We start from the raw sequence: 23,701 nt of genomic DNA on the forward strand, positions 1-23,701 counted from the left end.
AAAGGAGATGTTTATTTTCTCTCTGTGTTATAATGGAAGAAAGAAGAGTGTACCTCCTAGAGCCTCAACATTTTTCATAATGGTTCCTACATTCTGCTGCTGAAGGTAACTTCAATCTTTAAAACACAGCCTGCCAGGTTGCTACTATAACTCTGACAATGAAATTCACAGGAGACTCTTTCTTTTAGTATTTCAATAGTATTTTCTTTTTCACTTACTCAAAAGAGACAAAAAAAAAGCAGCATGTTTGCTTTTGTGTTTCATTAATAGCCTAATTTATTACAAAGAAAATGGGTGGAGAAAAGGTCAACCTACAAATGCTAGTTATTAGACTAACAATTATGAAACCCTTAACCAGTGTTTGTTTTTTGGCCTACAGTGCTCTCTCTGGTTGAACACTGTGACTCCTGGATTATCATTTTCATCCATGTTTGGGTTTGTACAGTCTCCCAGCATTGTGTACGTGTGCACGCTCTCTCTAGACCCACCCCCACTCCCAAAGGCTTAGAGCCAAAATCTGATACTTTGAAATGGAAAAGGCCTGCTTGGTGAATCGCGTGTAGCCTGGCTGTGGAGTATGGAACTCTCCATCCCTTCCATATGGTAGGAATGCCAGCTTCCCAGTCTCCGAGCAGGGCAGCCAACATCTGGGAAACATAAAAATTTTGGAGCACTTGTTTCAGATACTTCTTGCTGTGTTCTTGGCATATCTGAGCACACTGAATTTTTAACTCATATCTGAAAACCTATTTTTGTTGAATATTTGCCTTTTCCCCCATCGTGACCTTGCTAGTGAAACCCTTGGATAATAGGACTCTTTATACATTTTTATGAAATATTACATCTCCCTTTTGCTTAATCTCAGCCCTACGCTTATCATTTATGACACATCCCACCCTCAACAAAAACTCACATCCAAATTTACATCTCTTTAAGAGCTGACCAACAACTTTGAGAGAATACAGATAAAAGATCATAATACACAAGAGTGCATCAGTTTTATAACAGTGTGTTTACAAGAATAGAAATAAAAACAAGTCACCACTAATCATTTTCCCTTAGGTACATAAAGAATGAGGGTGGGGGAAAGACTGTCCTCTTTTGCTGAGAGAACAGACAGGAAGAATGAGTAGGACATGACTCTACAAACCTCATAAGTGGTTGTCATTGTGGGCTTATAGGACACATGATTGGCCCTTCTCAACTCCTTGATAGTTTCAGCTGGCATGGATTTAGAAAAACCCAGGCCACTCCAGGTATTTGTGGGCATTCTGACCTCCGTCACCACTGGTTTCTTTAACATAGCTTTGGAAACAAAATAAAACCAATGCTTGGTATGTTTAATGCATTTCTTAAATAAAATACTGATGATAAGTGTCGTTTCTTTGATATATGTGAAGAAATTATCACTGAATGTTATTTCTTAACACAAAATGTCTAAAAATATCTTAATGAAATATTTTATCCAAGTAATGATAAATGAAAAAATGCTAAATGATTTCTTAATTGGTCTAATGCTAAACCATTCAACAAAATATATTCAACAGAATTTATGCAACTTGAACCCAAATATTCTAGGTTTCTTTTTCTGAGTTTTCAAGTTTTCGATTCACCATGAGTACTCAAAAAACATTTATGAGTGTACTAAAATATAGTCAAGTGTAAGTTATTAGTGTATTACATACCTTTGGTGGCTAATAGCTTCTTCTGTTCATAGTCAAATGCCTGAAAATGAAACAGAAAATACCTTTATTGACAGTCTCTCCAAATGTCATGCCAATACTCCATGGTTAGAGAACAAAGGTTTTGACTGTGTTCCATGACTCTGCCTGAGACATACACCAAGCTTTGCACAATAATGCCACAGAAATCCAAGGTATGTCTGTAAGTTTAAACATGCTTCCAACACTAATTAATTAGTAATAATAAATTACCACTTCTGACTTTAAGGTTGACTTTAAGAGTTAGAATTTTTCCTTAAAAAAAGAAAAAAAAATCTTATTTACCAAAAATACCTAGCACACCAGAGCCAATGTCTGCTAGAATATAGTGAACAGCCTAATAATAATAATGTGGGTTTTGAAAGTATACATTTCCAAAATGCTGTCATGTATCTATTGGCCCCCTTAGGGTCTCAAAAATCCCCTCTTCATTTAGGTAAGCATGGCCTGAAGTGGTATGATGTCAAGATACCTTAAGAAATTATTTAACCTAACTGGCATAGTCTTTGCTTTTGAAGTGAGATGTGAGATAAATGGCAGATGTCTAACTTTAATTTATAATGACATTAAGCAATGCCATAAAATTAAACCTAGTTACTGTTTATTGCACAGGGCTAGGATAGCACCATTGATTCATTCCATTAAAACTGAATGAGTAACTACGATGTAGTCAAGTCTATGTGAGGACCAAGATAGATCATTTTGAAGAAAGTTGTGCAGATACAGCTACATTTCAAATCTTTTCTGAGTGTTATCAACTCCCCAATTTAGGAAATAGCTAAGACTTGATCTAAGCATGTCTCAAAGGCCTACCACAAGGACCAATGGCCAATTGGATTGGCAAGAGCTCTTTAACCAGAAAGACTATACCATCATATATAAGGTACCTATATAATCTGTGGTCTGAAACAGGACATTTCTGAAGGTGAAATGTGCTGTGAATAACAATTAGGCCAGGATAATAAAAGTAAATAGAGGCTTTCCCAGACAAACAAGGGCATGTGATAACTAAAAACATAGCCATGTATCAGGAAAGCCAGATTTTTAGATAATATTTTTGATGAAGATTTTAAATCCTAGGACTAAAATGGCATTGGGAGTTAAAATCAATTTTTAATTATTAATGCCTAAAGGCAAGGTATATGGAGAACCTAAATTTACTTGTTCAACAAATATTCATTGAGGGCCTACTGGTTAAAGAGACTATGCTCAGCTTTGTGGAAGAATACAACAACTAATCAAAAATAAGCTACAGCCTCGATGACTTGCAGTTTTTTTTTTTTTTTTTTAGACAGAGTCTCGCTCTGTTGCCCAGGCTGGAGTGCAGTGGTGCAATCTCAGGTCACTGCAACCTCCACCTCTTGGGTTCAAGTTATTCTTCTATCTCGGCCTCCCAAGTAGCTGAGACTACAGGCGCCCACCACCACGCCGGGCTAATTTTTGTATTTTTAGTAGTGACAGGGTTTCGCCATGTTGGCCAGGCTGGTCTCGAACTCCTGACCTCACGTGATCTGCCCACCCTGGCTTCCCAAAGTTCTGGGATTACAGGTGTGAGCCACCATGCCTGGCTGACTTGCAGTCTTACGAGGGTTGGGAAAAAGAAATAACTACAAAATAAATTAGAAACTGAGATAAGCATAAAAAGAGAGCTGGGGATATAGCACTCCAAGAGCAATCAGGAGATACAGATCATTTTCAGCCAAGGAAATCAGGCCAAGTTTTCAACCTTTCTCCCTGTCAATGCTCAGTGAATATTATCATTGATTTCTTAGTGATTTTAAGAGTCAACTGTTCACTAACAACATAAATACATCTAGTTAGGCTGAAACTCAAACATTAAGAACATGCTCATCCATCCTAAAAGAAAGAAACAAGAAACTGGTTCACTGCAGGTATAAATCTGACGGAAAAGGTGACAAGAACCATAAGACAAAAACCATCAAAAGATTATAAAGGGGATTTGATATTTGTTAAATAAATTGTAATTCATATTAACTGAAAATACATCCACCAGAGAAAATGTAATAAATGTCTTTTTTATTTTATTTATTTTTAATTTTTGAGATAGGGTCTTGCTCTGTCTCCCAGGCTAGAGTGCAGTGGTGCAATCTTGGCTCACAGCAGCCTCTGCCTCCCAGGCTCAGGTGATTCTCCCACCTCAGCCTCCAAGTAGCTGGGACTACAGGTGCATGCCACCACACCCTGCTAATTTTTTAGAATTATTCTGTAGAGATGGGGTTTTGCCACGTTGTCCAGGCTGGTCTCAAACTCCAGGACTCAAGCAATCCACCTGCCTCGGCCTCTGAAAGTGCTGAGAATGTAGGTGTGAGCCACCGTGCCCGGCCTTAAATGTCTTTTTTAAACACTGACACATTATAAAGGCCATGGCTTTTATTTAAAAAAAAATTCATCAAAAAACTTAGGAAAATGTTCCAATGCAAAGGATTAAAAAAATAGAGAAGGAGGACTAAACTGCAGATTGCACTGGAATTAAAGTAATATAGTTTAGCTCCATGAATTAACTTCTTTGACACATCTATGACAGCTTTTCTGTTTCTAGGATTTTGTGGAACGTTCTTCCTCTTTTTTGGTGGTGAAAGATAAAACAGGTAAGTCTACTCAGCAATTCTGGTCTGACATCAAATGCTTGCAGGCATCTCTAAAAGCACAAAGCACAAATCCTTATCTTTCATATTGTCATCTATAATTTCTGCATTTTCAAGGTTAATAGTCTATTCTGAGTAATTAGACTAATAGTTTGAAAATGGATACACAGAAAGTTCCTATTGAGGATGTTGTTTAATCATAAAAATTATTTAAAGGAAGTTGTTTTTATAATCATAAAAAATCTGTGAACCAACACAATCATCAATAATATTCATCATCTACTTTCAAAGAACACTCCACATTCGTTATTCTCATAACTATCTTTAAATGGTACCAAACACATTCATCATCTTCATTACATAGAAAATAGTATATCTATTTATCCAAGACTATGTCATGAAGCAATAATACTTAGAAATGCAGTCCCGCAAACTCATCTAAAAATTTTTTAAGTAACACATGAATAATGTTATTTGCATAAGACAGTGACACAGACCATTCTGCACCATTTTTAATATATTTTAAAGAATTCTCACTTAAGCTAAATACTGCTTTTCATTTTTAATGTTTATAGCAAACTAACTGCTACATATATATTTAAATTTCATTTTGAATGTAGCACAGAAGGAAAACCTAATTTCTGCACTACTGCTGAACACTCACTGAATTCTCCATACCAGAACCCAAACATATGACATTTGAGTGGCTTTCCTATTTTATTACCATTACCTGCATGTTGACATATGATGACCGTGGAGCAAGGTGGGCCCTTTCGGAGTTTTGCTGGGCAGCTGCTGCCCTCTCTGCAGCGCGCTCACTCCCTGGAGCCTTCTTGTCAGCCAAAGGGCTTTCGGTAGCACTCAGTTCAGGGTCTGAGAGCAACCTGTCAGTGCTGCTGTGAAATAAGAGTGTGGAATTTAACATTCCACTATATATACAAATGTACTGAATGTTTCCTACATGCCACATTTACTATGCATGTTTATCATCATCAGCTATTTACACGTAGTCTCTCATTTAATCCTCACAACAATGCTATGACACAGGTACTACTGTTATCCCCACTTTGTGGATGAGGGAAATACACTGTCCAAGGTCATACCTCTAATGTGAATGGTAGAGATGGAATTTGAAATTGGGCACTCTGACTGTAGGGCTAAAGCTTGACACTATTTCATGATGCACATTCAAACACAGTATATATAGTATATATGGTATACTGCATATGATATAGGTGGAATAGATGTACAGATGAGATTTCTAATTTTTATACATCAAGGAGATATCAATGATTCATCCATGCAAAGTCTAAACAGAGATCCAGTCGATTTGAAGGCATGTAGATGATCCAATTCGTGTGTATGAAATATGTATATGATGGTAACAAATAAATGTAGCAGATAAATAAGAAATATTCTTCAAAGTCTGTTGAGGGGGACAGGCAGAGCGTAAAAGTGCTTCTTACAATGAGCAGCAAATATGTGAATTACAACACATGATATGTACAGAATGCACGCACCACAAGTTCAAATCTAACTGCACCTTAGGCTCAAAATAGGGATTGCAATATCAATCAAGAACTGGTTTGTTTATTCATTCATGATTTTATTTGTTCAACTACTCAGCTGCTGTGCCAAGGGAATTTAGAGGAATTTAGAAAAGTACTTTGGGAATACAAAAAGAGGGACAATGAACTTTGCTTGACAAAAGTTGACAGAGGCTACACAAAGGACATTTGACCTGGGAACTTAAGAGCATCTGCAAGTCGTCTGGTGCCAAAGGTCAGGAGAACAGCAACTAAGAGGGAAGAGCATAAGTAAAGGAAAGGAACCAGGCAACACAGACCATTGGTGATTTGAAGCCAGAGTGTGACAAGATTAGACCTGTTTTCGAAAGTAAATTGCTGAAGCAAAATAAAGGATAGATCAAGCTAATAAAAGACTGGAGGCAGGGAGATCTTTCTGGAGGCTGCAGCTTAAGCCAGAAGATGATGATAAGAAGGTTTGGGACATACTCAGTGATGACAAGAATAGGTATCTATTTTAAATGCTTCAATAGTTTCAAGAAAGTAAAACTGTTTCTCTAGCCTATAATGAGAACATTAATTTTGGGTATTAGCGCCATGTAAAGAAAAACACAGATAAAGGAGAACTGGACAACGGTGGGTAATAATGATTGACCAAAGAGTTTATAAAGGAAAATGGATTTTAGTAAGAATGGGAGGAAATAAAACCATGTACGCTAATCTTTGCATAAAGACACTCTAGAAGGGTATACCAGGAACTAATAAGACAGCAGAGGAAATCAGGTGGACGGAATAGGTGGGAAAAAACCTTACATTGTAGAGACTGTCCAAAATACATGGAGGAAAAAAAAAAGAGTAAGGATGACACACTTTAACTGTGCTATGGTAAGGAAGAGTTATATTTAATATTTAATACAACTTATGTATTTATAACCAAAGTGATTTGGAATAAACAAAGTCATGATAATGTCAAGCATTTATTTAAAAGTTTGCAATTAACTACCTTGGGAAAAAAGAGAGCCACAGTAAGAAAGAAATTCAAAGCCAAATGAAGGAGAATTCACAGTGGGACGATTTCTAACAGCAAAAATCAGAGAATAAAAATGGCCCTGCTGATTACTGAAGAGCAGAGAGAATGCTACAGTTTCAGAGTAATACAGACGGTTTAGAGGACACAGATATAAATCAATTCATTAAATGGGGAAGGGACTATAGAGAAGACAGAGAAGGGTGAAAATTAACAGATATTATTCCTTAATATTTTTTTTAAAAAAGTTAAAATGAAAACACCCATGGATGAGATCAAACATGACTTGAATCAAAGAGTACTAACTATAGAGTTGAGAACAAATATATATCATTTCAAAATATCAAGGGCTCTTTAAAGATTAAAATACATACTGTAAGTGTGAGTTTTTCGTGCCTTGCAATAGTTCCACTGTCTGCCTTTTGGCACAGGAAACCTTGGAGGGACACATCATCTGTTTCAAGTCACCAGCATTCCCAGAATGGGAAGGACTTCGAGGCATGCCTACTTCAACAAAAGCATCATTACAACCTGCAGAGGAAAAGGAAAAAAAAGTGAAACACCTAAACAACATCACCTTCCAGTTGACAATTATCTGCAATGGAAACAAATCAGAACCCTACTCTATGGAGACATGATTAACCTGACAGAGACCTCTTCCATCTGCAAAGAAACACCTTAACAAGTTCAGGTTGTCACAAAAACTCAATTTGAAGAGAAGACCTGCATATATTTTAAAGATTTGGTGGGGCAGGGGGTGGGTAAAAAGGTTATAAAAAGATACTCTACTTGGGGGAACTATATATATAACATTTAGTAAGTTGATGCTTTTCTGCTACACAATTACCTTCACTTCAATTCAGGAACTTACAATGTAATGGGGAAATGATTCTTTCTGTGGAAAGTGCTTTTCAGTTAATCTTTCACCATGCTCTTTGAAATTTTATTCAGGATGTTGTCTTTCCACATAATTGAGGTAGGATGAATCATAGCTGTTTAGCAAAACCAACTCAAAAATCACTGCATAGACTCTCTACAACCTCCTTTTTCCAAATAACAACCAAAATGAATTTCAGAAGGGTACAGTTCCCGACCTTCAGTGGGGCTTGATTTGGGAGATGTCTGCTCAGACCCACTTGTCTGGATGGATGGATCCCCGTGATTTGCACTCAGCACTTTTTCTCCAAGTGATGAAGTGGATATTGCACCATATTTTATATTTGGAGACTAAAATAATAATAGAAAATAATGTATAAATATGGTCACAATTTTACAGAGTCAAATGAAGAACACAATCCCATTTATAACAGCCACGAAAAAGAAAACCACCCTGGAATACTTTTAACTAAGGAGATGAAATATATCTACAAGGAGAACTACAAAACACTGCTGAAAGAAATTGTAGGTGATACAAACAAATGGAAAAACATCCCATTCTCAGGGATCAGGAGAATCAATATCATTAAACTGGCCATATTGCCCAAAGTAATATACAGATTCAATGCTATTCCTATCACACTACAAACATAATTTTTCCCAGAAATAGAAAAAACTATTCTAAAACTCATGTGGAACCAAACAAGAGCCCAAATAGCCAAAGCAATCTTAAGCAAAAAGAATAAAGCTAGAGGCATCATACTACCTGACTTCAAACTATACTACGAGGCTACAGAAACCAAACAGCATGGTATTGGCATAAAAAAAAAATAGAAATATAGACCAAGGGAACGGAATAGAGAATCCAGAAATAAAGCTGCACACCTACAACCATCTGATCTTCAATAGAGTCGACAATAACAAGCAATACGGAAAGGAATCCATGTTCAATAACTGGCGCTGGGAAAACTGGCTAGTCATATACAGAAGAATGAAACCAGACCCCTACCTTTCATCATATATAAAAATTAACTCAAGATCGGTTAAATATGCAATTTCCCCATGTAACAAACCTGCATATGTGCCCCCTAAACCTAAAATAAAAGTTGAAAAAAATAAATAAAATTCATTTTAGGTGAAAGTTTAAACATGTTTTAACTTTACCAGGGGTTTATCTCTTACAAACAGCAGAGATCACACACACACATTCTAGCATGTTTTAACTTTACCAGGGGTTTGTCTCTTACAAACAGTAGAGATCACAGACACATTCTGGCAGAAAGCCATTACCTGTGCATGTCCATTTAGAGCAGCAGAGATTTTTTTGCCTTCGGTCTGCATACTGTTGATATGGACATCAACAGGAGTCAAGCCAGGAGGGGGAGATGGAGCTGTGTGCCCATAGGTGGGTACTCCAGACAACAAAATATTAGTTAATGTGGCTTGGGCAGTAGATGGAATCATAAGGTGTGGTATAGCAGAAAAACCTACAACAACATTTTATGATGACAGATATTAGGAAGAAACTCAGATTCAACTATTATTTTTACTAACAATAAAAATATCATTTTTGTTGCTGCAAGTTCAGAAAAGAATTCAATTTTGACACCTCTGTAAACAGAGGTACTATTTACTATAAAAACACAAAAGAGTGTTAAAATCGGACAATATCATAGAGAATATTTAATCCAACCCTCTCATTGTACAGATGTAAATGACTACCAGCAAGTTACTCCAACTAGAACCTAACTACCAGGTCTGTTTATCACATTTGAAGATGGTATTTCACTTGTATGAAAAACTCAAACTGCTTTGCTGTGCTTCATTTTAACTAATTTACATATCAGGGAATTTCTGTTTCGATGGAGTATGCTTTGAACCCTAATTTTGCCCTAAGAAAACTGAGCCATTCATAAATTTTATTTAAAAAACTGGTAACACCTAAGAATACACATCTTGGAATATACTTAAATGATACTGACCTGTGGCACTTGAAGTATTAGCAAGTGGGGGTGCCCATAATGTGGGGCTGGGTGTACCAGAACTTGGACTTTGCAAAGGACTGACTGAGCTATTAAGAGCATTCAAGAGTGAGTTTGGGGTTGTTGAAGTGTTCAGAGATAAGGTGGTGGGTCCCAAAAGACCTGTAATAAATGAATATATAAAGTCAATTCACATAAATTTAAGATTTTAAAATAGAGATGGCACCAATATTGCCATTGGGAATGCACAATGATATAATCTGATATTTTCTAAATATAAAATATGGATGACAGATTTTCTTTCAAATACTCACATGAGTTTTGCATCATACAGCTCCAACAGAGGAAGCAGCTTATCCACAAAGAGCTGCTATCAGAAAATGGAAGATAGGTGTGCCCAGACCAGGATGGCAGTTAGGGTCACTGAACATCACCAGGTGCTTGCATTCATGTCAGCTACCCAGGATGAACAAAATTCTGCTCAAGTGGAAACTCATTTTTATTCTTCTGCATAACTCATTTGTCATCTGCTTACAAACAAACCCTTTTCAAACTACTCACTTGTAGCAGCGACTAGGGAATGCTTTCCTGTGGTAGGATAGATCTATTTGTCCCTGCTGCAGATAGGGCAGGCTACCAGAACAGTTCCTAAATGTATCTCAAAACATATACATGACTTCCCTGGGCTCCATCTCAATGATGAAAATTTCCTCAGAAAAAAATACTGTTTTTTTTTTGTTGTTGTTGTTGTTCTAAGGAGTCAATGCTTGATTTAAATAATGAAATTTTCCTTTGGGCATTTAAAATATGTTCTAGAATGAAATGTGGATTTGTATACAAGTTTCCAGGAATACATATAAAGCATAAAGTATATAACAGGATAGGTATAGCAACGAAAACATTTTAAAAATTCAGTTAGTGAATCTTTGCTCACTTGTTTTCTCTCTAGTGCAGGATGAACTCGGTTCCTGCTAAGTTACCTAATTGGCATTTCCTGACTCACAGTCATTGCTATGTTGTTATGACTCTGTTCAGGTCCCAGTGGAAGGAACAACTTTGATAGATTAGGGGCCAAGATACAAAAAAAATCTTTCTTTAATGATGTCTAGGCAGGGCTACTTGGAAAATCAATCATATAAGAGCATTAAATTTCTTAAAAGTTAAAAGCAAGAATAGCTATTGGAAAAAAAATTTTAAAGACTGCAAGAATAGCTATTGGAAAAAAAATTTTAAAGACTGCTGAGAGTATTCTTTTTTGTCTCAAATCAACACTGAATGACCCAGGATGATTTTCTAGGAGTACCGATTAAGGAAAATAAATGCAACTGAGAAATGTGCAGGAAAGAAATAAATCTAGCAAAACTGTAATACAGCAATTAACTTCAGCCTATAAAATAGCAATCCATAGATGAGGACATAAATATCACCATGACTATTAAACAGCCCATTCTACTTTCTTGACTAAAGCTCTGAGATTATGACGTTTGTTCATTCTTCTATTTTCTATTCCTCACGTTAGATAGAAATACAGGTCTGGCCTCTGACTAGATTTCCTTTGTGTCTGGGTAAGGCAGGCCTAACCACTGGAGATGCGGGTTCTGCTTATTTTCACCCCCCTCCCCACCCCTCATACAGATTTGCAATTACTTTTCAAAAAGCAAACTGGATAATCTTTATCTCTAGGGACTGATGACAATATTGCAAATGCAGGAGAGAACAAACATAAATTACAGTCAGCATGCTTACTTCAATCTCAATGGCATTCTTAATTTAGAACAAACACAGCCACTGAAAATAAAATAGTCAGACCTTGATTATTTATGCAAACATGGGAAGAATCTGGGTAACAAATCCACAGAGACTAAGAAACCCCAAAATGGATTGATTCAGGTTGTATGGCTTTTCATCTGATCTTAGAGCCCAAAGGAAAAAAAAATAGCCTTTAAATGTAGGCCCGAATGGTAGAAAGAAAGGGAACCAGACAAGCATTTCCCCAGTGACTGAGACGCGCTGTAATAATAAATTGTATACCTAGTCCAGTGAGTCCAAGGCCTGCTGAAGCTAAGATATCCAGGCTGGGACATGCCAGGCCGGCAGGGCAGGATGCTGGGGATGGACTGGTTGCTATGGTAACCCCACTGCTTTCAAGTCCGAGGAGACATTTCCTTGCTTCATACATATTTAAGGCATTTCGCTCAACACTTTTCACAATCACAGACTATGAAAACACATAATGGGGGAAAAAAGTGACATGCAAATAGTCTACAATGAATGGGGGAGGGGAGGGAGGTGGAAAATGAATACGCTAATAAGAATTCCACTCAGGGGACATATCAATGCTGCTTTTAAATCATCTGCAAATTCTAACCACTTAGTGCTTAAGATTACTCCTTCTGGTAAAACCCTAAATTATTGGTTACCATTTATTGGGCATGTTCTGGGTTCCAGGAGCTGTGATAGTAGCTGCATATATGTTCCTATTCTCAGCAAAACCTTATAGGGTGGGAATCATTACTCATATTCAGTGAAGTTAAGGGACTTAGCCCAGGTCATGGCACAGCTGTGAAGAGACAGCAAGAGGATGGGAACTTGGGTTCCCTTTTTACAGCCCCTCATCTTTACACTAAAGCTTCCCCCTTGCATCTTGTCACTACATACCAAATCAAACTTGTGACCACATATAAACTGCATCATCATCATCACTTACGTTTGACATTTATGGTTTACTAGTTAGCTAATAGACCTTGAGGTATGACTATCCCTCATTGGTGACATATCTATGGCAAAGCTTATGGTAAAAAAAATTCTAAATAATAAATCATTTTTCTTCCTCAATGGACTCATCAAGAAAATTTGAAATGTGAACTCAAAGGGGAAAGCCCTCAATGGACCAAAAAAAAAAAAAAATTGTGGCTGAGAAAGCAGTTAAAGCAGTAGTTAGAATGTGGGCCAGCTGGGCATAATTAAATGGCCCTGGGATGCTGCAAGGCTCTGGAGTTCTCATTTACAATCTATTTTTCCCTGACTTCTGCTCATTTCTTACTGAACTCCTGGAATTCTTCTGACTGTCCATCTTAATATGCACAAGCCCTCTAATGTCTCTCCTGTCTTTATCTTTTAGTCCTGGTATCTACAGTGACTCTGGTCAACTCAAATTAGTCACACATGAAGCTTCACGATACATAAAATTAATATCCTGTTCCCTAACTTTAAACTAATTATATCAAGGGTCACTTAGAATCAATGTTATCTTTTCCTTTAAAGTTTTCTTTCGGAGAAGGCAAGATCATTTTTCTTCAGTTGGACAGCGATTACCACATTATTTACATATACCAAATTATATAAAATACATATTATATATACACCATTCTATGCATATAAGATTTATAGTTTCAAAATTTTAAAATGGTGTTATTTTCTTATTTCTGATTTTTGCTAAATAAATAGAACATCTCCCTTGTTTACTTTGTTCCATTTTCCTTTCTATTGCCCCAAAGGCAACTCATCATGATTTTTGTGTGCATCCTTCTAAACAATGCTTTATACTTAAAAATGTACAGACATATATATACACAAAAATGCTGCCATTGAATACATACTATGATGCAATATACTTTTTTTACTCAACACCATTCTCGTGTTGACTCTTGGTGCAAAGGTGTTTTCAGAGTGTATAATCAGAAGTAGAACTACTGCAGGTAGGGTAATCAATATCTTAGAATAATGCGATCATCAGAAATCGCTCTTCAAAGTGGCTGTGCTAGTTTAAACAACAATACTAATGTAGAAACATTCCTCTTTCCTCATTCTTACTAGCACTTAATAAAAGATTTATTCTGAGCCAGAGACAGTGACTCACACCTGTAATCCCAGCACTTTGGGAGGCTGTGGTGGGTGGATTGCTTGAGCGCAGGAGTTCAAGACCAGCCTGGGCAACATGGCCAAACCCCATTTCTACAAAAAGTACAAAACATTAGCCAGGTGTGGTGGCACATGCCTGTGGTCCCAGCTACTTGGGAGGCTGAGGTGAGAGAACCACCTGAGCTCAGGAAGTCGAGGCTGCAGTAAGCCACGATCACACCACTGTACTCCAGCCTTGGTGATAAAGTGAGACCCTGTCTCAAAAAAAAAAAAAAAACAAACATTTATTCCATTAAATTTTTATTCTACATGTAGTTACTGAAATTTTACAACACTCTGAGGAGAGGTTCCAAGAACGCTGAACTTGAGACAGTTCAGTCCTTAAAGTATTTACAAAAAAGCACAGGCACCTCTTCTTTAACTCTCCAGCTTGCGCAGGAGATGGCATATAGTAAGTAGTCTAAACAATTTCTGAATTACACTGGGCATGTGCGCGCACACACACACACACACACACACAACATGTAAGTAGCCTTACCAACTCTTGGGTAACTTAGAAAAGCTTCAAGTTACCAGATTCTAAATTAAGAACAAATGTTCTTTCCTTCTCATTTAACTATGGAAAAATAATGGTTACTCTAAATGGACTGCAAAAACCAACACATATATAAAGAAAATGATGATCTATAATGAATACTGTTACAAATTTATATTAGATAACTAAATACTTAATGACATATATATTATACAAGTTGAGTTTCCCTTATCTGAAATGCTTGGGACCAGAAGTGTTTTAGATTTGGGGTTTTGGGGGATTTGGGAATATCTGCACTGGTTGGGCATCCCTAATATGAAAATCCAAAATCTAAAATGCTCCAATGAGCATTTCCTTTGACTGTCATGTCAGTGCTAAAAAAGATTCAGCTTTTGGAGCATTCCGGATTGGGGATATTCAACCTGTATAGAGTAACAGTTTCATGTATATGCAAATACATACTTCTATGCAAAATAAAACTATACAGTATATGATATGATATATAATTCTCTGGATTCAGACTCTGAACCAACCTTGCTTGGCTGTTTGGGCTTTGGTTTAATACTGATGAAGACATCAAGCTGTTCCATCAACTGCGCAATGAATTGTGGATCTACTTCAATTTCTTCCTTCATATCAAACATCAACACAAGAGGAAGACAACCCTAGAAAATGTCACAATAGAATGTGTAGGAGGTAAAAATTTAATCATTTAAACACCTGATAATTTAACGTGCCTGCAAATAATGCACTATTTTACAGATTTAAAGAATAAACTGAAGTATTAAAGCTGAATTATATAAGTTCACATAGCTTAGAGGACAGGTGTGGCATTAACGTTAAGGGGGAGAAAACCATTTTTGGATGATGAAATTATATGTCTTAAGTTTCTGTTTTTGGCCCTGGACTTTTTTTATCCACTGTGCACCTTGGAAAATTCCTTTATTCTCTAACTTCAGTTTTGTTAAGTTATGCTAGAAACTAGATTCTCGACTATATCAAGGGTACTAATCTTTGCCTTTGCTCAATGACTTCCAGTGGCAGCTTTTGATTGTATTTTGAATGAAAACTAAACATGATCGAGCATTTAAAGAGTTCCACATTTTAGCCCAGACTTGCTTGTTCAACCACAGATTTATATCTGTATGTGTTCCCCTTCCTCCAGGTTAGGCCAGCCTCCCAATGATCCTTTAAGAGGATCTTGTACTTTGGTATCTTAACTCAGGGGTCCCCAACCTTTTTGGTACCACAGACCAGTTTCACAGAAGACAATTTTTTCATGGACCAGGGGAGGGGGAGGGAAGGGGGATGGTTTCAGATGATTCAAGCACATTACATTTATTCGGCACTTTATTTCTATTATTATTACATTGTAATATATAATTAAATAATTATACAACTCACCATAATGTAAAATCAGTGGGAGCCCTGAGCTTGTTTTCCTGCAACTAGACGGTCCCATCCGGAGGTGATGGGAGACAGTGACAGATCATCAGGCATTAGATTCTCCTAAGGAGCATGCAACGTAAATCTCTTGCATGCACGGTTCACAATAGGGTTCATGCCCCTATGAGAATCTTATGCCACTGCTAATCTCACAGGAGGTGGAGCTCAGGCAGTCATGTGAGTGATGGGAAGCCTCTGTTAATACAGATGAAGCTTCCCTTGCTTCCTCCTGCTGTGTGGCCTAGTTCCTAACAGACCACTGACCAGTATTGGTCCGGTCCTTGTCCCGGGGATTGAGGACCCCTGTCTTAACTCATCAAAAGCTTCTTCACCAATATAAATCCTACTTAACCTAATGCAGCTTAAACCTTTCCTCCTTCCTGGAGTAAATTGTTACTATTGTCCCTTCTTTTAACTACCTCATTTTTTAGATTTTTTTTTTTTCTCTAATGCTCTATTCACAGCCTCTGATCTACTAAGTCTAGGAACAATGTAATATACTTTCTCTGATGCACAGAATTTCCAGTGTTAGCCCACTGGGTGCTGGAATTTGTAAATGGATATCAGGAGAGGTTACCATTAAGCACACTAGGATTAAAATGAATTACTAAGCCGGGAACCATGGCTCATGCCTGTAATCCCAGCACTTTGGGAGGCTTAGGTGGGTGGATCACTTGAGGCCAGGAGTGCAAGATCAGCCTGGCCAACATAGTGAAACCCCATCTCTACTAAAACTAAAAAAATTAGCCAGGCATGGTGGCATATGACTGTAATCTCAGCTACTCAGGAGGCTGAGGCATGAGAATCACTTCAACCCAGGAGGCAGAGATTGCAGTGAGCTGAGAACACACTACTACACTCCAGCCTGAGCAACAGAGTGAGACCTCACCTAAACTAAACAAAGAAAAAGAAATAAAATACTATGCTCCATTTCTCCTGTGGAATAAATTGATTTTTTTTTTTTTAAACGGAGTCTTGCTCTGTCACCCAGGCTGGAGTGCAGTGGCGCGATCTCGGCTCACCGCAACCTCCACCTCCGCAGTTTGAGCAATTCTCCTGTCTCAGCCTCTTGAGTAGCTGGGATTACAGACCTTCACCACTATGCCCGGCTAACTTTTCTGTGTATCTTTAGTAGAGATGGGGTTTCACCATATTGGCCAGGCTGGTCTTGAACTCCTGACCTTGTGATATGCCTGCCTCGGCCTCCCAAAGTGTTGGGATTACAGGTGTAAGCCACCGCGCCCAGCCAGAAAGTGATTTTTATAAGAATAGTGCTATACAAAATGGTGATGGTATTTAAAATACGGGTTAAAGCCTTTTAATTTCTCCTTCAGTTATTTCAATGTTGTGCAATAATATGAGCCATTATTTTTGGCAGGTATGGTCAAAGTATAAATGTGCATTAATAACTGTAGAGAATATTTGAAAAATTTCACTAAACTAAAAAATAACATCTAAAGAACTTGTAAAGCAGAAAAAAAATGAAGATTACAACAATTCTTGGATATAAATATAAATCTGACTTGTAGTACAGTATATTAAAAATAACCTGATAAAATAAGCTTGGCTAAAAAAATCATTCACGACAAATTTCTTAAAATCATGGATTACAATCTTATTGATTCCAACAAGTTCTTGTCTGTCAGAGGAATGGAATCAACAATAAAAACTTAGATTTTCTGAAAGTTTCTCAAAAATAAACTCTGCAAGTTAATAATAGTAAATGTCACACCTGAGGCTTACTGATTCAAATGCCACTAAAGGTCAAGCACTGAATGAGAGAATACAATGGTGTTTTTAATACAAATATTTGTAAGCCCAGCATCATGTCCATCCATTTTGTTACTACATTATCAACCCATACACTGGGATATTTTATTTCATTTCATTTCATTTATTTCATTTTGAAATGCAGTGCAGTGGTGCCATCTGGGCTTACTGCAACCTCTGCTTTCTGGGTTCAAGCAATTCTCCTCCCTCAGCCTCCTGAGTAATTGGGATTACAGGCACCTGCCACCACATCGGCTAATTTTTATATTTTTAGTAGAAACGGGGTTTCACTATGTTGGCCAGGCTGGTCTTGATTTTGACCTCAAGTGATCTGCCCACCTTGGCCTCCCAAAGTGCTGGGATTACAGGCATGAGGTACCGCGCCTGGCCGAGGGGTTTTAAACAAATATGGGAAGGATAGAAATATTGCAATTATAAATTAGAAGTAGTAAAGTAGTATTGAATTATAACATATAACTTTGCTTTTCTTCCTTCAATAAGTGACGCTCAAATTTGTGACTTAAATAGTATTTTTTAATTGGATCAAAGAGTTATGAAATGTACAAATGTTTTGGGCTGACAAAATTTGTCTTTGATGGTGAAATTTAAATAGTATTTTCACTTTTCTGTTTAAACAGAGGACTTTTTTTTTTTTTGCCAAATACAAACTGCACACTAATATTACAGGTCAGATGAAAACAGTCACCTTCCATCCTTGCCACAAAATGCAGTCAATTATTTCACTATAATTCTCTTCTGTGTTTAGTCTAAGTTAAAAAGAAAACACTGAAATAAAATTACATATGCAATGAAATTAAACCTGTTGAGGCACTATGAACCTTATTACTCTTCTAGTTTATTTCCTTTTAGCAAGAAACTTCCTTATTTGACGAGGCTTCCGAAGTGCTTTCCTAAATATCACATTAGTACAGTGGATGGAAAAACATGCACTGCATCCAAAGAGGTTTAAAAAAATTGTAACACTTATTTCAGTAACCTTACCATGAGATATTGCCTTGCAAGACAGACAGACTCAATGGTGCCCTGGAGGTAGACGGTGGATTTCTTTTGTGGATTACTGGGATCAGGAAAGTGGATCTGAGCACCTGTTCTCTGCATGATATGTTTGATGTTGCTCCCATTTCGACCCATCATAAAGAGATGATGTTGAGCTGCAATATCTAGTTGTGTGCTCACAGGAATAGCTGATGCTAAGCTCCCAGCAAGATGTTCTAACAGCATGGCAGTTCCTTCCTAAGAGAAAAGGGTGGGAAAGAAATAATCCTATACATTAACTGTTCATATACGGGGAAAGATTCTATTGCATTTCTAACAGCTATGGAAAAATACAGCATATTCTGCAAACCAAAATGTAGAACGAAGGAAAATTCTAGAAATCAAATTAGTCTAATATTCTTTAAAAATGAAACTCATGTAACTTGTACATATAGGATGTGCGGAATTATCTGAATAATTTACCTTCACAGCACTAGTGTTATTCTGAGACCCTCGTACTATGACAGTAGCACCATACATTCGGGAACGCTGTTTAAATGATACTGAAATATTGTACGTTTGTGATATATGCTGAATAGAGGGGGAATTAGGATCAGGAACCGGTTGAAGAATTCCAGCAATTGGTAGCTCAAACATCAGCACCAAAGGAAGCAGCTCCTAAAATGAAATGATGAGAATCCAAAGCAGAGAGTTAAAGCATTAGACATTCAGACATGTGTATCAATCATTGGTTCCTTTCTGAAGATAGATTTTAAAACATAAACTGCCCTTATAGATATTAAGTTTAGCTACATTATATAAAGTGTTTTTTTTTCCTTTCTGTTTTTTGAGTCAGAGTCTTACTCTGTCACCCAGGCTGGCATGCAGTGGTATCATCCCAGCTCACTACAGCCTCCACCTCCTGGGCTCAAGGATCCTCTCACCTTGGCTTCCTGAATTAGTGACACTACAGGCATGTGCCACCATACCTGGCTAATTTTTAAAAATGTTTTGTAGAGACAGATGGGGTCTTGCTATGTTGTCCAGGCTGGTCACGAACTCCTGGCCTCAAGTGATCCTCCTGCCCTGGCCTCCCAAAGTGCTGGGATTACAGGTGTGAGCCACCACAACTGGCCTACAAGTGTTTTTAAATGATGGGAGCCTTTTGTGAAACCTGAGAGTTTCTAACTCACATTGCCTGTGGCATTTTTCCTTAGGCCTCTTTATGATCACTGAATAAAAACTAGAAAAACTGAGTCAGATAAAATCCAGAACATCTCTGAGAAACATTTTCAGTGAAAAAATTTTATAAATAACATAGAAACTCACTTTTTGAACATATACAATAAATATTTAGATAATGAATGCTAAGATAGACACTAAAATAACTTTTGCCACTATTTCCTACTGATTGAACATGATTTGGTTATAAAATGATAAATTATTATATTTTTAGTGCCTTATAATGCAAATGTTGCTGACATCAATTTACAACATTAAAGTAATAAATAGTTACCCGAATTCTAACTCGGGCAGATTCTACTCCTGCTGGTTGTCCCGCTATAGATACCTATAAGAGGAGGAAAATCAAAGTTAGATTTATTTTAATCAAACTCACATCTCTTTTCCAGTTCATCTATATGCTTGCTACTAAAAGTGTCATCCAGGGACAAATACAGAGTTATTAACCAGAAGCTTGTTAAAAATAAAGGATCTCAGGCCCCCATCCAGACCTGCTTAATCAGAATTTGCATTTTAACGAGATCCTCAGGTAATTTGTGTCAACTGATCTGTTTCACCCACTGGACTTACTGAAAGCCCCACAGCCCCCAGGAGATCATCCTGCCCTCTTTATAATTACTCTTGTTCACTGCATTTTCTCCGTTTTGTTTCAGCTCTTCGCATACCAGATACTTATCAATATTCAATGACAGAGCTACACTAGGTTCTGAAAATAGTGAACATTTTCCATACCAGATGGTACACAATCATTGCTCCAACATCTACCTAGAGCTTACTTCTGAAATCTCCTGGGCATTCCCATGACCCACTGACTCAAGGTGTTAGTCTTGGCATTGTGGTGGGGGGTACAGGGGCTCCAGGACACTGTTCTTAGGGCCAATGGTCATGCCATACCAGTTTTTAAATATTCTGAATATTGTCTTTGCTTTTTACTATAGCTTTCTGTCTAGTCCCTTATGTGCACATCCCACTGTCACCATTAGTCCCTGTAGAGAAAAGACTATTTATCTTTGTGGCTGACAGTTTCTAGTATTGTAACTAGTTTAGAAGAGAGAATACTTTCAAATATCACAAATAATACTATCTGTTCTTCAAGTACTGAAACCGCTTGCATGAGGACAGGTGAGTTCCATTTGCTGCCAAACAGAAGAACAAGCACAAATGTGTATAAACTAGAGAGAGACATAATTAAGGCAATGTAAGAAGTCAGGCACTAACGCACTGCTCCTCAGAAGGTGATCTGGTGTGCCACAGAGGTATTTACTTCCAGGTCTCTACCAGGCAATGGATAGGTTCCTGGACTAGGCAAGCTTCCAGGTCCTAAACGATATGCTCTCTCAGCCTTTCTTTAAGGTTTTGTTTTGTGGCCATTACATCTTCTGCTATTTTTTATCAATGATTTCAAGATCAAGAGTTTAGGGCCCATCTACAACTCATCTCCTCAAAAAAGCAAAGCACCTTCAATTTCCTTGCAGAAAGTTGTACAATCTACACTGTATGTCATCTATGTGATTTTTTTTTTGTCTCACCTCTCAGAAAAAAAAGATAGGCAAACTGAAAATTAAATTAAGGCTGTAATTCATTCCATAAAAGTTCATGTGAAAAGACAAACCACCTGGTTGCTTTTTTCTGCTTGGTTATTCCTGTTGGAATCTGGAAAGTGGATATGGCATCCGGTTTCTTCCATCACTTTTTTAATATTGTTGCCACCTTTGCCGATTACATGTGAATGTTCTGTATGTGAAACATCCATCTTCAATGTGACTCGATTGCTCTACGTGAAAATAATGTATTATTACTTGACGTATGCAAAAGGAAAGAATGACATCCTAAATGCCTTTCCCTCAAGGGAATGGTATTAACAAAAAGCAAGTCAGTGGGAAATCTTATTTCTTAATAAGATCATCTTAATCTATAAGTGTTCTCCTGCTATTAATTTCTCTGATTATAAAAAAAGAAATTCTCATTTTAAGACAGATTTGTCAGAAGAAATAGAAAAATTTATTCTTTACCAAGATAATTTTTTTGGAAAGAAGTCTTTAAACAAAGTCAGCTACAGTTAAATAAATTACTCAGTTTGTCTTTAAAGACATTATTCACGAAACATTTAATTCAAATAACTAAAAACAGATGAAAACACAATTACAAGATTGAAGATATGCATGCTAGTGGGACTGCATAACTAAGATGATACAAAATTAGAAATAATAAAGCTCAAAACTGTGAATAAGGAAGTTTTTACAATCACTGCTTTCCAACTCCTATATTACTATATATTGAACTTTACAAAGTAGATCTATTACTCTGGCTGGTAGAAAGAAGGGAGAAAGAGATCACAAAGTGCAGATAACTGGTCACAAAATGGCTTAAATAAAGAAATTCAAAGTACATTGGTTATATTAAAGCAAAATGTAAAATTCTAAGACATAATAAATAAAAATGCTGTGGTCATATTGGACTATATTTGAGGAATTTAGTGCTGTACAATCATAAAGACTGACATAAAATCCCTTCTCATTTAGAAGACTGTTACTGAAATTATTCAGTCTTTAAAAAGTAAAATCAAAACATCAAAATATGTTAAAAATATTTTTATACCTTGTGAATTCTTGTTTTAAATTTATGCCCATTAAATATATTTTGATTTTTAAGTTTAGTTCTTTCAGTTTAACCTTTAAAACACAAAAAAATCCCCCTTTCCTGAAGAAAATTCTAAACTATTTAATAATTATCAGAGGAGTAATTTTTTTAAAAACGAAGAAAACCAACAAAGAACAGAAAGGAAGAATGAAAACAAGAAAGCGATCAGAGGGAGATCATTCTAATGAAATGCCAGATGGCAAGACAAAGTGGTTAAGAATGAGACAGCCTGGATTTGAATCCCATCTCTCCACTTAACCGGCTCTAGGATCCTGAACAAATTACTTAATACCTTTGTGCTGAGTCAGTTACGAGGATCAAACAAATTAATAAGTGTAAAATGTAGAGTACTTAGCGAAGTGCCTGGTATACAATAAGTGATTTAGATGTGTTTGTTAAAGAAAATAAATTCTCACAAATGAGTATAAATTTTTACATATTGAAATTTCCCTGTTATCTCTCTATACATATACTTACAGAGAGAGAGAGAGAGAGAGAGAGACATCACGTGATCACACAAAAGCAAGCATCAAATTTCATGCCATTACACACACCCAACACAGAGCTATATAGAAGATCATTCTGGTATTCTACTGACATCATAAAAGCAAATAATCTAATTCCTACAATTCTTATTACTTACTCTATATTAATCAGGGCCAATTTCTATTTCTGAAGATGGTATATATGTACATGTATACATATATACACATACATACACGAAACATATATATGTATGTAGATGTAGGTATATATAGTTGTGTGTGTGTGTATGTATAGTTCAATTACTCAGCATGAAAGAACCTATTCAAATATTAAACAGAACTTTACATCCACTGTAGAATCACAAGTGCTTATTTTAAAACCCACCATTACTTTCTCCTGGTTTTTCTTCTCCAAATGGTTCTTTCATAACGGCATGAAGTAGCCCTTGCAGAGACAAGGTTCTGACATCTGAGTGTCCTTAACATTCACTTACTTTTGTGTCTAAGACAGACATGATCATTTCCTTGGCTTCTTTAACATCTTCTTTCTTTCCAGAAACCTTAATATGGGGATCTATAAGAAAGAAATAAAAGGCTTGTGTGAAACTCCCAAACTCTGTTTAAAATTGTTTTAAAAACTCTGTTTTAAAATTGACTCTAGAACACAAGAGGTTCCATAATAAACTCAACATTTGGAGTTTATTATTATAATAAAATTCTAGGTGTGTTATTGTAACAACAACAGGAATATGGAAAATGCCCACGTTTTCATTTATCTGTGACTTTCTTCCTTAAAATTGGCTAAACCATTTAAATTTACATTTCTTTTTACAAAATAAGTATATCACGTAACTGCAAAATAAAAATATCATATAATTTTTTTTATAAATCGGATTTATTGAGCTCCTGCTACAAGTCTCCGCCCTGTTCTAAGGGTTGAAGTGCATCAATTCACTTAATCCACAGCACAGATTCATGACGTTGTTTA

The 23,701-nt window shown here is 36.7% G+C and overlaps 1 protein-coding gene across 8 annotated transcripts in view; it reads right to left on the reverse strand.

Annotated features, from left to right (window-relative positions):
• Positions 1-23,701, reverse strand: part of BICC1 (BicC family RNA binding protein 1) — a 318,362-nt gene that overhangs the window by 23,127 nt on the left and 271,534 nt on the right. For 5 of the 8 annotated variants that reach the window (XM_004049442.5, XM_063710077.1, XM_055354106.2 and 2 more), the window contains 14 exons: positions 23,208-23,287; positions 21,204-21,362; positions 19,863-19,916; positions 18,830-19,024; positions 18,353-18,604; positions 14,668-14,799; positions 11,770-11,956; positions 9,739-9,900; positions 9,047-9,243; positions 7,975-8,107; positions 7,255-7,411; positions 5,058-5,223; positions 1,686-1,725; positions 1,151-1,305 (listed from right to left, as the gene is read on the reverse strand). In XM_004049442.5, the coding sequence (XP_004049490.2) occupies positions 1,151-1,305; positions 1,686-1,725; positions 5,058-5,223; positions 7,255-7,411; positions 7,975-8,107; positions 9,047-9,243; positions 9,739-9,900; positions 11,770-11,956; positions 14,668-14,799; positions 18,353-18,604; positions 18,830-19,024; positions 19,863-19,916; positions 21,204-21,362; positions 23,208-23,287 (2,069 nt within the window). Of the gene's footprint in view, positions 1-1,150; positions 1,306-1,685; positions 1,726-5,057; positions 5,224-7,254; positions 7,412-7,974; positions 8,108-9,046; positions 9,244-9,738; positions 9,901-11,769; positions 11,957-14,667; positions 14,800-18,352; positions 18,605-18,829; positions 19,025-19,862; positions 19,917-21,203; positions 21,363-23,098; positions 23,288-23,701 lie in introns of those variants that run through there. The other 3 variants (XM_055354104.2, XM_063710076.1, XM_019035559.3) reach the window with 2 other exon arrangements.

This window comes from Gorilla gorilla, chromosome 8 (genome assembly GCF_029281585.2).
Source record: "Gorilla gorilla gorilla isolate KB3781 chromosome 8, NHGRI_mGorGor1-v2.1_pri, whole genome shotgun sequence".
Taxonomy (NCBI): Eukaryota; Metazoa; Chordata; class Mammalia; order Primates; family Hominidae; genus Gorilla; species Gorilla gorilla.